General features: G+C 33.5%; 1 protein-coding gene across 4 annotated transcripts; it reads right to left on the reverse strand.

The window, feature by feature from the left end:
* Nucleotides 1-3,575: 3,575 nt before the first annotated feature.
* LOC100648252 (paternally-expressed gene 3 protein) lies at nucleotides 3,576-16,739 on the reverse strand. Of its 4 annotated transcripts, none has more exons than XM_020864407.2 (11): nucleotides 16,454-16,739; nucleotides 10,398-10,437; nucleotides 10,146-10,311; nucleotides 9,827-9,981; nucleotides 9,475-9,561; nucleotides 9,063-9,212; nucleotides 8,512-8,697; nucleotides 7,891-8,046; nucleotides 6,996-7,065; nucleotides 6,220-6,303; nucleotides 3,576-6,004 (listed from the first exon to the last, which is right to left on the reverse strand). In XM_020864407.2, the coding sequence occupies exons 2-11, from the start codon at nucleotides 10,422-10,424 to the stop codon at nucleotides 5,067-5,069; spliced, it is 2,019 nt and encodes a 672-aa protein (XP_020720066.2). In that variant the 5' UTR covers nucleotides 10,425-10,437; nucleotides 16,454-16,739; the 3' UTR covers nucleotides 3,576-5,066. The 4 variants fall into 4 exon arrangements, with proteins under 4 accessions (XP_020720066.2, XP_012167664.2, XP_048264560.1 ...); XM_012312274.3 differs by lacking the exon at nucleotides 16,454-16,739 and adding an exon at nucleotides 15,341-15,511; XM_048408603.1 differs by lacking the exon at nucleotides 16,454-16,739 and adding an exon at nucleotides 12,569-12,680.
* Nucleotides 16,740-17,792: the final 1,053 nt, after the last annotated feature.

Below are 17,792 nucleotides of genomic sequence, written 5' to 3' on the forward strand. Positions count from 1 at the left end.
GTCATTCTCTTGGTAATAATCACCCCGTTTGATATAATTTCAAATTAATTTGCTATAACTTTTAATTTCATAAAATTTGCATTACTTTAGCACGATAAAACTGAATAAAAATTAACATTTATTTATAATGGCATTGTGACTTCGATAACAATATTTTACGTTATATTTTCATGCTTTCGTCAAACATTTTTCTCTCGAATATTTTAATAATAAAAAGGCACGATCTTTTTGCATATTCGTATTTTCCACAAACCGAAGGAATGTGGCTTTACGTAACCTTAACTCAATTACTACGCAACTCGACACAGATCTGACCTTAAATCCATCTAATGCTACAATAATTCGGTCGTAAATTCGAATTCAATCTCCCCCAAAGAACTTTTCATCGTCGAAAATCGATGGATTGTTCGATAATGAAAATTCGACGGTCTTATCGAATTGGCCGTTATCCGTTCGTACGATCGTACGTTCAAGTATAACGATTCCGGAAAATAACGATTTTCCCGCGGATCTCGGCATAATGTTGGTAATTATGATGTCTCGTTTCATCGGCAGATAGCAACACTTTAAATGTCAAGGACACGACATAGTTCATATTTATTGCTGCAGATAACCAGCTAATTGTTGCTACTCGACTCGTACCTCGGTTCTACCTTACAATTTGTTAATGACAAGTGCCCCTCGAGGTGAAGTATCCAGGCTTAACCGACAAGTGCTACCGAACAGAGGCTGCCACGAGTGCACTGATAAAACAAAATGTTTCCTTCCGTGTTTTGAGTTTATGTATGCGTCAGTCTTGTTAAATATATTGTCAGTTGTAAATATTAGGACACCCATTCGTTGAAAAATTCTAATAAACTTTACTTTATTTAGTGTTTTACAAAGTATTATAAGACACGTTATTGAATTATGTATTGAGTAGTAATCAAATATATAATATTTTTCTTAACGCGAAGCTCAGGATCAAGGAAGAGATCTGCTTTGCAATTCCTTAAAACCTTAACCCCCACTCGTACTTTCCTTCTTTTCACATATCTCATTTCTTATCCTCCTCCTCTTCAACCACTCCCTTTCTTCCCTCACTTTCCTTAACACGTTATCAATATATCGAAAGTTTATGCGATTGGTGCACAACCTTCGACTTTCAGTTTTCGACGAAGTCTTGAGTTTAAGCGAATCTACGAGAAATTATGCCAATATTAGTTGACAAGTATATTTCAATTTTACGGGTTCTGACGACTCTTCGTGGTCTATTCGAGAATAGGTTTAAATTATTTCCAGATAAATCGAAAATATAAAGTGGATGCAAAAAGTATTGGCACACCATTGTATTTATTACAGCATTTACGATTACAATTGGCAAATTAATTAGGCTGAAATACATTAAACTCCGTATCGTCCGGTAGTACTCTTACGTCACTACAAGAATTTAATACGAAGAAAATGAATTGTAGAATCTGATAAAAGGTACTGTAAATAAGGTGTATGTGACAAACACGATTGACATTCGTCATCGCTACAATTCGTGTTCCTTTATCACATTAAAACGATTAATTCGTGCCGGTTATTTCGGGATTCTTAGTGACCCACAAACACGATTGCCAGAACGATCGCCTCATGAGCTTTCTTCCGTTCATTTTCTAGGACAGTGTAACGCACTTATCTGTCCATCGAGCACATGCACGACATATGGGCCGTAATCTCAACTTATCGTGATTGACGATAAGAGATATTTTTTTTCGCAAGAATGAACGCTCAATATCTGTGTTATTAATATTACGAGCAATATAATAATGCGCCAGTCATATAGCAATAACGCTACATTCTTGAACAAAATGAAAAGAAAACGATGCTTTGGAACCGGTAGAATCAAACGTATACTCGCGTTCGATACGTTGCGTATAATTTTTTAAGGTTTTTCGACAACTGTTTGCATTTTATAACGGGACAAATTTTTCTGCTATTCATTAATCTAATTCACGTCAATTTTGCAACGATAACGTTTTATTTTATGCGAGCGAAAAGTTCGCGCGAAGTATACGAAAGTTCGATATTCGAGAAACTCAAGTTAGATCGTAACATACTGGGTGTTTCAAGATACGTGTCGTTCAAAATGGTGGCTGAATTCTGATAAGAAAATTAAAGAATCATAACCTGGACATTTTTTTTAGCAAAAAAGTAAAACTACGAATATTACAAACGCGAAGAGTCAAAATTATTTAGAGCACTCAGGAGCATTGGTTTACTGCAAAAAAAAAAAAAAAGAAGAAGAAAAGAACGATTCGCCTAGTCTCTAAAGTCGTGTCTTTGGAATTTCACCTTATGTGTCTTTCTTTATACCTCGAAAGATTAAACTAACCTCAAGTAGCTATATTATAAATCTACAAAAAAAAGCAATATGATTGTGATTTTAATCCCCAACTAGAATTTTATTTGTTTTTAAGAAAAATATAGTTCCTGTATTATGTTACTGTATCTTATAACTGATTGCAATTTTTTACTTTAATCTAGATTAAAGCTAAGGCATTATAGCTGTAATCTAAATTAATATTTCTTATAAATAGCCTGTTCTGTGCCACTGTAATCACGTAATGACAAGATTCCTAATGCAGCGACGAGCAAATAAAATAAAAGACGTTTTAGGTTATGCCTATGCCATTATGGACGGCTAATTATCTGTTTTACCTCTTGTGCATTTCAGTATTTTTTTCAGCATTTCAATCATCCGATATGTATCATTCAAACATCGTATAATATGAAACAGCGTGCAAATGTCTACGCAGTTTACAATCAATAAATATCCATTATCAAAAAATTGAATCTGAAACGCTATCGGTTATTTACAACTGCGCGCTGCGTCGAGCCAACAACAAAAAAAAATCATTGCCAGTCAAAACAACCGAAGGTTATGTAGGAAACGATTATGTCATCGTAGAATCCGTAATCCTTATATTCGATGGCGATTTCATAAACACAGAAACGTAAAAATTAAATAATATATTCATATGAAATAAATCGTACGTTCAACGATAACGATACGTTCTCGCTTTGATAATCGCGTATTTGCGTAGCGAGATAAAAATATAATTACGAATTGACGTATTCGTGAATTTTCGCGGTCGAGATGATAGAGATCAATCGACGATAATAGGACGATGAGTAAATTAATCGAATAAGGGAATCGTTAAAAAATGTTTCCTCGATGGAAGGTGGAATCTTTTTGAAGTATTTTTTTTTTTTTTTTTTTTTTGATATAGTTAAAAAATAATTTTGATGGATTCAAAAGATGCTTGTTGCTTTTTATATATCTTTTTAAAGAGGAAATATTATTTCACAGGAATAGTAAAAAACAATGCTTTTTAACTTGTTAGAAACAATTTTTTCTTATCTTTTACGATTAAACTGTTTGTTTTACGATTAAAAAATTGAAAAAGAATGGAAATTTATCGTTTATCGTATCGCAATGATTATTGTGAATATTTCATAGTCGAATGATATTGAAAAATGCGAAGATATAAATAAAATGTTAATGTAAAGTTTGTGCGTGCGTAGGAGGACAATAAAAATGCCTAGAATATATGTGGCTTCCTTTATTAAGAAATGACACTATGTTCAAAAATAGAAATTTCATTTTGCAAAAGTAATATAAAAACATTTTAAATAAATTCACATTCGTGTGCACTTTTTAGATTAATTTAATATGATTATTTAGGGAAATTCATATCGGGGTTTTTAATCGCTCGTAAAATATATCGTAAACGTGATGTAAAATGTTATTCCAGCTCCGAGAGATCAAGCTTTTCTAAGTAATCATATTCAGTCTTCTTTAATATATAGTGTCTTTATTTTAATTTTTGAAATTAAGTGGAAACTAAAAAACAGAATGATCACCTTGAAGCTTCAACGATGGGAATCTGATTTTTGAAACTTCAAGTGCATCGATATATTCGATGCACTCTAATTACATTTTATATTCTAATTACTACATGTTAATTTAATTTTCACCAATAGGACGGTATTCGATTTTTGTTAATTTACTTTTTAAAATAATTATCAGTACTCGTGGCCTTCTTTTCAGGAATAATCTTCGAAGTTTCAAGAACATTCTGCTATATAATTACTATCTCTTAATTTAGTTCTCTATTAATTAATATTGATCGTAAATTTTACAAGAGTAGATCCAACTTCTCCTCGCGATGTTATTTCTAAAGACTGACCGCGCATGAAAAATTGCAACCACGATAAATGGCTACACGAATTATCTCTGAAGCGGGAGGCTGAACACGATAACGTGTCCCATTTTGTACTTTGAGCAACACGAGAAAACGTCGTGCAAGTTTATACCATGCCGAATAGATCAGACATTTTTTACCAAATATTGCATAAGTGGCTAGAATCCCATCTGCCCTGTGAATCGCTTAACCATTATCTTCTATTATCTGTCAGAATTTTTTTTATCGTTGGTCGTGCTAGCGATACATTGCCGTCTCGAACGAAACTTTCGTAACGATCAGACCGCTCTTTCTCGATATAGTATTTTCCCGAATATCAGAATCTCGAATGTCAGAAAAACGTCCAACACGAATTTATAAAGTCATTTAGCTCAAAATGGATCGAACGAAGTAAGAAGCGTATATTTACACTGAATTATTAACTTTAACGAGAAGCACTGAAACTTAGAATACCAAGCATCAGTGGTGTCTCAAATAGTTACGTAGTCTTAATTAGTAGCTTGAAATTATTAAATTTAGAAATCAATATCGTTGAAATTTAGAATATTAACGTTAGTGGCGCTCAAAATAAATATATCTCGACTTTTTAATTTAGGCGACGGTCGCACGCAATTCGATTTTGTCCATTTTATCGATAACGAGTGATCGCTAAAAACTAGGAACATAAAACAAAAAGAGAATCGATTTTCGTAAAATTCCAATTGTGATCTATGATCGTCCTAATATGGTCAGCTGATTCTGTTTTCGCCTTTCCTTCTTTATACGATTCCTATCTAGGGGAACGTTGAATAGGACAGCATCTCTATTCAGATTGAGTTTTTGAGTCGAGAAGATTTAGTTGGTATCTCGGTGATGTTCAAGATTTTTAGGTATGCAATCCTTCTTTTCTTGCTCAATTGGGAATTCTTTTGCGTCCACAGTACGATCTTCCTCTGATGTACAAGTTTTTGATGCAGGCGTTAATTTGCAAGGTATCTGAGATGGTGGCAATTCGCATGATTCTGGCAATAGCGGTAATTCGCAAGATTCTGGTGCTGATGGTAATTCGCACGATTCTGGAGTTGGCGGTAATTTGTAAGATTTTGGGATTGGTGGCAATTCGCAAGGTTTTGGCATTGGCGGTAATTCGCAACATTCTGGCAGTGATTCGCACGTGTCTGCCGTTGAGGGTAATTCGCAAGATTCTTGCGCTGATGGTAATGTGTGAGATCCCGGCGCTGGTAGTAATTCGCGACATTCTGGTGGTAATTCGCAAAATTTTGGGACTGATGGTAATTCGCGAAATTTTGACGCTGACGGTAATTCGCAAGATTGTTGCGCTGGCGGTAATTCGCAAGATTCTTGCGATGGCGGTAATTCGCAAGATTGTTGCGCTGGCGGCAATTCGCAAGATTCTTGCGATGGCGGTAATTCGCAAGATTCTTGCGATGGCGGTAATTCGCAAGATTCTTGTGGTGGCGGTAATTTGCAAGATTCTTGCGCTGGCGGTAATTCGCAAGATTGTTGCGCTGGCGGTAATTCGCAAGATTCTTGCGATGGCGGTAATTCGCAAGATTCTTGTGGTGGCGGTAATTTGCAAGATTCTTGCGCTGGCGGTAATTCGCAAGATTCTTGCGCTGGTGGCAATTCGCAAGATTCTTGCGTTGACGATAATTCGCAAGATTGTTGCGCTGCTGGCAATTCGCAAGATTCTTGCGCTACCGGTAATTCGCAAGTTGCTGGCTCTTTTTGGCTTTCGACTTGATTGGTTTCTCCCAGTAACGGGGTCTCGTCTGAAAGAATTATGGAAGAATTCGATATTGGTTAGCATTATTGATATGAAGTAGTTGATAAATATCAACAGTAATAATTACTCTTTAAACTATGGATGTGTATGCAAATTTATATTTTTATGAATGAAATTGAAGGAATGGAATGTTAATGGAAATTTGTTTCACTTTTAAAAATACTTAAATCACGAAGATATTGAACAAAATTAAATACGTACCTATTGAAAATTGCTTCAACGTGGACGATATTTCATGATCGATAAACTCTTTAGACCCACAGGTCGGCTTTTGGTATTCGGATTCTAAAAAAACAAAAATTGTTTGATAAATTTTTCATTGAAATTATCCATCAAATAATTGTCGACATATTTCAATGAGACTGAAAATGACAAAGCAAATGGCACTTAACTTGTTAAGTGGAATTTCTTGGAATTTCTTCTTTAAATACGAACAGAGAAATACTCTTAGGAGAAGCTACTTAATATAAGCTGGAACTACTTGTGAATTGATAAACTACGAATACACATATCGAATATACGCTCTTTGCATATATTCTGTACATACGATGTTTTAGGATTTTTCGATCGAATTTCAAAGATCGATTCTTTTCTAAAATTTCATATAAAATGTAAAGATAAAATAATTCATAAAACGCACGAATAAAAAATCTGACCAAAAAATCCGAAAACACTATGTACGTTTCCTATAAAATTGTTTCCTATAGGATAAGGCTGTCGAAAAATGGTTCACGAGACACTTCACATTTAACATTGTTTCTATGAAACCATCTTTATTCTAATCAATGATCATTGGTTGAATTAGTCAGATTGGAAATTCCCTGCCTCGTAGCATCGGCTGGAAGAGTGGTTCACCGGAATAATCGGCTCGATGGATAGTGATTGTTTCGGTGAACTACTCGGACAGCCGATGGGCGTGTAAAAGACGGTGTCGCAGTCCTCGTCGAATTCCTTTGCCGACGAATACACGGACTCACCCGAACTGTCCACGCCGTATTTCTCGCCATCCGGGTTATCCTCCAATTTCTCCAAACTCAGTGTCTGCAACTTTGAATGGAAATATACTGTGTAAAGTGATAGATTACATAAAATACAAAAAGGACGCTGATAAAATATTTATAAAGTAATATACATAGAAAATAGAGGGAAGTCCTATTTTTCTTTTTTTCATAAGAAATAAAATATTAATATACCGTCGTTTAAACAAAATTAATATTTTACTGATAGAAAAAAAATCAATATTCTTTTGGTTGAAACACTACATAAATCTATCTGTCAACAATCAAGTCATAACTTTCTAACGCGGTGTCATCGGCAGTCAACGTGTTAACGCGAGTTTACGAGCTTTTCCATTCACTTTTAATCGTTTCCCCTGTATATTTACCGAAAGAATCCCGCGAAAATTTGTATCGCGTGCCACAGTTTCCTCTCATTTCTTTCTATCTTTATTTGAAATCGTTCAATTACTGATAGGTATAGAGAAAACAAAATTGATCGTCTCCTTAAGGACTCGATATTCAGACAATTCGAACATTTTTTAAATAGATATTTTCATCGAATTATTCGTATATTTCTACCTAGGTATTTTAGTAGAATTATTCAAATCTTCTTCAAATACGTATTTTAATCGAATTATTTGAAATTTTATTTAATCAGGTATATTTCACTCTACTGCGACTTTATTTCAATTATTTATGAAATACGACGACACATTGATTATTGTCTATAATTATTATCAGATTACCACATACAACAGACTGTATTTTGAAGCGATACGATGAATTCTTAAGTATTCTACTACGAATTGTTTCACATCCACATTAAACACAAAATACAGAACGACCACAAGATTACTATATATATTGATTTTACCTCTGTTTTCGTAGCTTTTAACGAAGCCATTTTTTGAAGGAATTCGTTAGCTTCCCTCTGAATGTCCCTCACCTCCGTTATAGACACATCTTTGTCCGCTTCGTCGCTGCTCACCGAGCTGGATGCTGTGTTGATCCCTGTGCTACACGTGGCAAGCTAAAAAACCAAACCACAAATTTTCCTACAAGAAATTGTAAATTAAAGTAATCGCGAACATATATTAATCTTGTTGGGATACGTCTAAATCATCAAACTCGAAATAAATGTCAACCCTGGACCGTATCAATTTTTAAAAATATCAGGTCACATTTTTCATAAGCTTAAAAATTAAAGAAACAGCAGCAGGTAAGAGAATTTTCTCCTTTTTTAAATATATTCCCAAAGATGTGAATTTGCATAAAAATTCACAGTTTACGTCATTAGCAATCGCTTTACTAGTACAAAGGTATAAACTTATTATATTACACTTGATTTGTGAAATATTCTTTTCCTGGACTCGACCTCGTCAAACTTGACTACGTTGGACAAGGTATTAAACTTAAAAGGATATATGTAACCATGAAAAGTTCATTCGTGACGGTCAGTGTGTATGATTTTTAATTACACAGATGGAAAACTCACGTTAAAATCTAAATCGTCTGCGCTATCTTCCAAGGCCAATCTTTCAAGTTTCATATGCAGTCTTTCGTTATCCGATTCGTCAGTGTTTTCTTCGTCCGAAATGAGCTCAGAAAATTTGCGCTTCGCTTCATGGTGTATCGGACTGTCGACAGATTCTGTGGTTGATTTTTCGTCCGGCGTTGCCACCTGCGATCATTTCGTACATTTATAAATAATGATAAATATAAGTGGCATTGGGAATGTATCACTTAAAAATAATTAATATTTTATATCAAGTATACAATTACATAGGTATCCAATCATATAATTGTACGAGACATAACTGAAAATAAAGGAAAATAAAATCATAAAATAAGTATAGACATCGATGACAATGCTCACGAAATAATTACGAATACGAATTGGAATAATAATTGGATGACGCTTCAAACAAATGCTACATGAACCACAAAGTCTTCATGATATTATCTTAAATTATTTTGTTATACTTATTTTAAATAAAATTTGCTCAAGTCCACGAACAACTTATTCGAGGAATAAATCTTACTTACCGGTTCAAGATCCGTATGACTTATGCGAATTTTCGTTGGTGGTGGCGAAGGCGATGATTTAGACGTATCCAAGCAAGACAAAGTCGACAAAGTCAATCTAATGGATCTGATTAGCGCCTTCTTGGCCTCGATCATCGTCAATCTCTTGTCCTACATCCATCACCGAGACTATTATCGTACTAATTTTAATTATGTGTCTAAAAACTAACCGAGTTTGATGTCTACTCCTACAGTAATTAAAGTCCATTACTATTGATAAATCATTCCATAACACAAACAAACTTTCTACAGGCTTTTAGAATACACGCATAAACGTTTCTATTTATACTACAAACATAGGAAAATCGATATTCAAACAGATAAGTATCTATACAAGAAAACGTGCAACGAGCTTGACAGTACGTCGATTTACCTTGCTAATCGGACTACGCCGCATTGATTTCGCTATCTTCAAGTTCAGCGCTCTTAATCGTCTACGGCTCCTTTGCATGGATTTTACCTGTAAATAAATATTTCGTACATCTATTAAGAAGTTACATTTTACGCTTTCGGATTTTTTTTATCGTAACTAAAATATTGAAACCTCGACAAATTCCTGTCATCCGCTAAATATTATAATTAATACTCTACGTTCGATGTTCTATATATTTTCGTATATTACGTGCATTCTGTGTATTTATGAACGTTTAAACGACAAACAATAACGTCGCTAAAGCAATTATAAATTTGACTAAAAATTCTTTCGGAATTATATCATTACATACCATTCCACTCGGTTTGATTTGTGGATAGCCAAAAATATAAGCACCAACGTTAATCGCACATCTGATGATTCGAAGTATCACTAATCCTGGCAGGAATAGAATCCACGGTAGGGGTCTGATAAGTTTCAACTTCCCGAATACTTTACCATCGTCCTCTGTTTTATAATACGAAACAATATAAATTAGTCCGTCCAATATTGTCGATACAAATTGTCGAATCTCTTGAAATTATGGTAACGCATAAAGAAATAAATTTGTAATATCTTTGGTTATAATAGTAAAGTAGATTGGAGTAGTTCGTAAAATAATTCAAACATACCAGCTTCGATTTCCTGAGCTGGTAAACTCCATTGTGCAGACTTTTCGATGACCCAGAGAAACGAGTCGAGTAATTTGAACAATGTCTGCCCTACGACAGTTTGTGACGTGGTGATAAACATCGATACTATCCATTCTTTAATACCTTCTGGCGTCTTGATTATGTCCTGAAGAAGATTTCGAAAAAAGTTAGTTTCTTTATTATCCTGTTTAATTTACTTAATCACTTTTTACATCGACTTTCAATACTCACAGAAGTCGTAGTTACTTCATTCTCCATGATTAAATTTGATCTAAAAATGATGGCAAATTCTAGATAATCAATTACTAAACAAACTATAGTACACGTATTTATAATGTATGTTCGAATAATATAATACATATACGATAATAGAATAGAAGTTAATTAAATATTTGTCGATTAATTCGAATTTTCCTATTAAGAAATAATTTTAGATACAGAACACGCGTTAACGGTAGCATAAATTGAAATTAGATATCTTTTATGTAAATCTTCGCGGATGATGTGAAATGTTGAAGTCTTAAATGATATAATTTTGATATAAATTATTACGAATATAACGATAGAGAGTTTAGTTTATTTTATATTTAAAAATGATTATTTGAATTGTTTTATTGCGATGGAAATGACGTTATTTATAAATTTATGTAACAGACTAGAAGTTCATACGTCAATTCAAGTATTACTATGCATCGATAATTATAACATTTATCGTTAGATAACATTTTTATGTATTAACTTTTAATTCTCAAGAGAAGAAAAATCGAGGCGCTGCGCCATTCCTATTCAGCATCCCGCTGTTCCCTCATTACTTATATATCTTAACACTTAGCCAACGATTAAACATGCTATTAAGTGATGTTAGCGATAGAAAAAAGTTATCCAGATATAAATTTTCCAATCTTTTACCAAAGTTATCCAGATATAAATTTTCCAATCTTTTACCAACTTATTTCATTGGTTTTAGATAATTTTATTCGATTGACTAATTCATTAGATATAATAGTAATTGCTGATTTCAATTAATAAGACAAACCTAGATAACGAATCTACAAAGTTTTACGTAAGATCGAAGATTTAGCTATCTCGTAGCAATCATTATTCCCGACGTATCAAAGAAAATAAAAAAATACATATTTAATCTGGAAATTGAGCAGCTTAAAAAACACAGTTTTCTTAACATTTAAGTTAGAATCGCTGCCTTACAACAAATATGAAAAATAAATGTCAATATCGAAGCACAGTTAATGTGCAAATAATAACTTTACGATTAACGAAATAATAAATAAAAATTGTTACGAGATATCTTCCGTTTTGTATTGTGATAGACATTACATTTACTTAAGTATTCTCGTCTCACATGTTATTCAAACAACTTCAGCCAACTACAAACGTTTAACAAGCCATACTTTAATTAAACATTTGCTTCCATTGACGACATGCTTATATTAACGAAAGAACGGCAAACGATTTGCGAAAACATTACTTAATCAAACAAACCCACGATATTTTTTTTTCTCGCCTGATATTTGATATTTGACTCATTCTAAAAGATCATCCAATAATGAATGATCATTTTTGGCGGTGAATAATCAGAAAGTTCGTATAGTGGGGAACACGTGATAACAATATTATTCGTAATCCAAGTTTTTTTTTATAAAGCCGGTATAAATAGTACCCACGTAATTTGTTCAGATTATTCTACGTAAATTGGCATAAAATCGTAAAGCAACCGCAATAATTATACGACATCGCGTCGATTGCTCCGTTGGCAGGAAATTAGCGAAATAAACGGCGAATACTTCGAAGGATAACGCAAAATCTCGAGGTTATCGTATAGAACGTTCATTCACAACGCAAAATCTTCCAGAAATGTTGCCACCCACTAGCTTTATATTCTATCTGCTACGAAACGATTGAAAATTTTATACCGAAGTCGGTATCTTATATTTTTTATTATTCATTATATTAGATTCGTGACGTTCGAGAGACATATTTTCGTACGATATCTTTTCTTTTAGAAATCAGAGAAATAACGTTTAACAAGAGATATAATGCCGTTCATATATCATATTTACAAGTTTGACATCTTATACTTATACGATTTATCGCATCTTTATTTTATTCGTTTACTATAGTTTACACACAGCAACAAACTCTTAGAAGCGAGAAAATTCATTGCCTCGGTAACCGACAGGTGTAAAATTTGTAAAGCAATATATATACACGGTAATAATTTAACCAATAACCTAAGAACTATGACGAAGAATATTAAAATCTCGATTTTTTTAACCAACAACACACGTATCCCATATAAATATTTATAATGCCGACATTTAAATTAAGGCAACATAAATTAAGCACAATTCCTACAAAATTATCGTCGTACTATCGACACTTACAGTCGTAAACAAAACAACTTGGAAATATAAAAGAAGCGTGATATTCGTGTGAATTTATCATCGAATAATCGACACTTAACGAACAAAGTGGCACTAAAAACATTAGCATAATGTTAACGTGCAGTTGTTCGGGCGATAGACGTTGACTGCGTTGTGCCAGCATTGCGGAGCAATAATAGAGCCATTACTCTCGCTGAGTAAAGCTTCCGTGATAGAAACACGTTCGCCTATGACACGAACCTAATAACATTTTCCACTTTGTTTCTAGCGAGAAGGGTTTGTACAGTTGGTTGGTGGGTTCACGTGAATAAAACTCTCTTCCATCAAACCGTAATGAAACGGTAATAAATAAACAATAAGAAATGCAACGGTGATAATTCGCTATCAGCAAGGCATGACCCCGTCCTATCGCTTAGTGAGCGCAGAAACACCCATGGCTGTCGAATGTCCCTGATGAAAAACGCGACGATCGCCGGTATCAAATAAAAAGAGAATCTTTTGCTAATTTTTGTTTTTCAATTATAGAACAGGTATTTATGTGACTTGTATTTATGCAACGAATTTTTCTGCTGATTTCTACAGTGGAATATAGTTTTGGGACGAGCGTAAATCTCGAGGGATTAAATTGAAAGCTAGATGTTAATAATCGTTAAAATACAATGGTAAAACGCAAAATAGACATCGAAATCGACACTATAGTACAGTGACATGTAGATAAGATAAGCTTCGAAGTAACTTGGGGACTAGATTTAACGGGATGCAGGTACAAAATCTCATAATGTTACAGGTGCTACAAAGCACATAACGTTAACTGGTTAAGGACTAATCGATAGCTGGAAATAAAGATAATTTACGGATCGTCTTGCCGAGGTACGAAAAACAAAGTATTAGGATAATAAATCAAGACACGTCGAAGAAACGTTCGTGTTTCCAAAATGATACCGTACCATCGTAAACACTTGGATTTTTCAAACTTTCTGCCTATTAAAGATTCAGCTTGTATAATTTTACAATGTTAAAATATAGAGTTCAATGATGTGAATTGATTTAACAAAATTGCCAAAAATAATTAATAAATCGAAAATCAATTAATCGAATCTTTCGCGTTGTCTTTCGTAAATACAATGTTTAAAAAACGAAATTCAACAGCGTACGTAAATTGATTGGAAAAATTGCAAATAAAATGTTGCGTTAATGTTAGTTCTTCACAAGTCAACGTAATATGATCGTCGTTCGAATTCAAAGCTTCCAAGGAAATTCGCATCCGTCTTTTAACCACCATTCAAGGTGATTCGCTTTCTGTTCGAATTTCATGAAATCGATACATTATCACGGACGGTCGCGCGAAATTTTTCTTGTCGAGGCCGTAACAGCAGCAAATAAACAATAAAGGAAAGTAACGATAATTTTGCTATCGAGAAGGCATGACCCGTCGTTATCCATCATTGAACGCTGAAACTCCCATAACGAAACGCGCAAACGTGAAATAAAAATGAACAGAAACGTCGTGAAAAATATAGTATACGATACACGTAACGAGTATACGTTGGCAAATGTACGTAATTACTTTTTATATTACTGATAAAAAAAGCAGAAAAAGGCGAGCTGCTTCGGAGAAAAAATACGATATCGAGCTTGGATTTATTGTTATTGGATAATTTTTATTATTCGATAGATAATATATAAAATATTATACATTATATATTAAAATATTGTATTTATGTATATGTATATTGATTGTGTAGACACAACCACGAGCCAACTCTCTTTTTAGAACAAAAAGGCTAGAAAATAAAGTTATCTATCGATATAATATTAATAACAATAAATATTACGAAATAGTATCTTCCTTCGAAATAAAAATCTTTATTAATAGAGTCTTTCTGCCAAATGATAATCTTTGCTAATGATAAAACAATGTTAAAGCACCAAAATTATTTACGGTTACAATACTAAAATGAAAAACGAAATAATAATCTTTGTCGATAAATAATATGTTTTCTCCTGCGAAAAAAAGCTTTTACTAAGAAACACGGACTTTCTGGCAAATTATAATTTTTAGTAATAAATATAGTCCTTTTAGTAAATAGATAATACCATAAATAATTTAGTAAATAATAATACGAATTATATGATAATTATTATGTGCCAAGAAACCTGTGTTTATTAACAACAAATTTTTACTTACGAGAAGGATGTTATTTCTCGGTAAAAATTATTTCATTTTAAATTTTAGTGTTATAGGTGTCACAAATAATTTTAACGTTAACATTATCTTAAATGAAACTAAATATTTTCATCTATTCCTGATGCGATAGGTTTCTATTTTTCACTGCTTGGTCGTTTATTTTGTAAGAATTTAATAAGATAAAATAAAATGCAACGTATGCCAATCAGTTGCTAATTATAATAGTGTAATTAGAAGCAATCAAGGTCATGTAAACATATACATAAATATAAACATAATTCGATTCCAGATAAATTCCATTCTTCTGACAGTGTGAATGTTTCAAAATTTTATCACCGTTATTTCTGCAAGCAACCAATAAATAACGTTCAAACAATTGTTTAAAAATGCAAATGCATTTATATGCATTTAAACACGTTCCAAGACTTACAACGATACCTATATTTATGCTACTTGCATGTGTCATAAAATCAGGTTTGACATTATCATTAATTTTGTCTATTTTTAAATATACTTTAAAGATTAATTAAATAGATACACTAAAATCGGACATATTCCACGCAAAGAATGTTGACGAGACTCACCTAGACACGTCGATACACGTTGCTCACGACCAACTACTACAAAAGAACCTTAGAAGAAGCTCGTTTTTCTGTTGTTTAGGTCGTCGAGGGCAAAATAAATCGAACGGTTACCAAATCTATCCAAACTTTTTGAATTTGAATCGTACCACGAAGTATTCCGTAGTCGAGTATCTACCGCTTCATTTTCAAAATGAGATTCAATTTCGTAAAATCTGATTATAATTCAAGGCTCAATATTCTCGTAGAATATATGTTTCGTTGTTAATGACGATAAACATAGAGGGAGCCCTTTTTGGCTCAAATAAAAGATTTGTTGGTACGGTTGACGTATAAGAGGAAACAACAATATAACGATGTAAATTGGAGAAAGAAAAAAAGTAGTATCATGGCATATTTATAAATGATAAAAATGTTAATAATTAAATCTACAGCGAGTAACGTTGAAACTTATAGAACGAAGAAGATCGATATCGAAATCCCTCGAATTCGTTCACTGTGCATTTCTAGCAAATTCTGGCAAATTCTACTAAAAAGAATTATTCCGAAAGCAGCTCGCGATCTTACTCATAAAGCAACGGTTCAAATTAATTCGTTTTAATGCGTCAAAATAAAATACATGATGTATCAAACAACAAGCCCAACTAAACAAACTCGGTAGCTAATCGAACTGATGAAATGAATAAACTGCTCGAATAAACCAATCGGATGAAACCAAAAACGTAAAAAAGAAAAGGTAAGGAAAACGGAGATACAATCAAAAATTACTTCCAGGCGCAGCACGACAAAATACCTCCTCCTTCCAACAAATTAATCAGTCGCGTCGAACTCTATATTCTATTCGATCTAAGCCAATCTAATGGAACATCAAACATCATCAAACGTTCATGGCAACCTCTTAAACGCGGGTCGAAAGGCGATCGACTCGCGACTGGCGCGAAAACCGCGAACCGCGTAAAAATCGAGTTACGTGACCTTGTTCCTCTTCCCGTCGCGAGCAACCGTGAGAGAAATTCACCAATCGTGAGAGAAACAAACAAAACTTAAAAAACCAAGACGAAGAAGCCATCGTCTTCGTCGTTTTTGTTTCGTTGCTCTCCTTCGTTCCATTCTCACCTAAGTATAGTTAGAGATGGCGTTGATCGAACGCCGGATACCGGCTGGGTTCCTCTTCAGGAACTTCCTTCGCCTTTCCGCGCCACCAGGCGATTCCCTATGGTCGGTCTTCGCAGTCAGCACGACGTAAAACGCGACACACGCGATCGAAGTCTATGCAAACGATTCACTGGAACAACTGGTGATGGAGGATCGTCGCTCGGCGAATCTTTGGCCGCTACCGTATCTCCGTAGTTTCTTCGTGATCACGCACGTTCGGCAACGCCAGAGGATCGCTTCTTCTCGATCATTGCTCCGTGGACTTGAGCGGCAGAAACGAGGCAACTTCGTTTCGTTCTTGATACTATGATGCAATATGCATGAATGGAAATAAAATTGTTATTGTTGTTGTTGTGTTGAATTATTGTTTGATGGATTTTGTTGAGGGGAGTTTGTGATTTGATGGTGTTGTGCAGCGAGTCACAGAAGTATTCGTAGTCTTATAATTATCGAATTCACGATGTTTCGTTTAATCTCTCTTGAAATATTATAAGGAATTGCTATTTTTTAATAAGTGATACGTTAATGAAAACCTTAATTATATTAGTAGATACGTATTCTCATTGATAGGCATTAGTCTATATATATCGTTGAATAATATTAATCATATGAATTTAATAATTGCGAGGGTACGAATACTTCTGTGACTCACTGAATAACATGTACCTACTTCTTTTTAAATGATATTTTTCTGCGTAACATATGACAAAGAAGTGAAATGAAAAATGAATCAGAGAAATATGATTTAGAAACTGAGATATTATGGAATAAATTTATTATATGATGCAGGTCTTTCTAAAAAAATCTTGCGGATTACACAGCTTCTTCGTATCATTCTGAATAATTCAGAGAAAATGATAATTAAAGATATTTTTCATTTTATTTATTAGCACAATTGAAACAGTCGTTGCAACTGCAATTTGCTAGCAAAATTGCAATTCTCATTTATTATATGGCATTTTAAAATTTGTACATATAGATTACACATCAATTTATTTTTTCACGATGGATGAATTTAAAAAAAAAAAATTACCATTTCGAACATAGAGATAAAAAGTTATGTCAAAAAACTTATCGACGTGTTCGTAATTCGCAATTCGTAATTCTTTTACGCGTAGTTCGTTATCTACCTTATAAAATACTCCCATTTCTCCTGATACACTAAAATTTTAATGGTATAGATATTATTGTTAAAATCAGACTTATAAGAGCACAAGAAAAATTGAAATACTAACAAATGAAGCAGCATGATTAACTGCAATAAATTAAAAACACTTAGATCTATGATATATATATATAC

The sequence above is a fragment of the Bombus terrestris genome, chromosome 9 (assembly GCF_910591885.1).
Source record: "Bombus terrestris chromosome 9, iyBomTerr1.2, whole genome shotgun sequence".
Classification (NCBI taxonomy): domain Eukaryota; kingdom Metazoa; phylum Arthropoda; class Insecta; order Hymenoptera; family Apidae; genus Bombus; species Bombus terrestris.

Excerpts from the sequence above, each read along its gene's own strand:
- LOC100648252 (XM_020864407.2), bottom strand. The coding sequence starts at position 10,424 with ATGGAGAATGAAGTAACTACGACTTCT. Across the intron at positions 9,562-9,826 it reads AAATCAAACCGAGTGGAATG|GTAAAATCCATGCAAAGGAG; the intron begins GTATGTAATGAT and ends ATTTATTTACAG. Across the intron at positions 9,213-9,474 it reads GGCGTAGTCCGATTAGCAAG|GACAAGAGATTGACGATGAT; the intron begins GTAAATCGACGT and ends TGATGGATGTAG.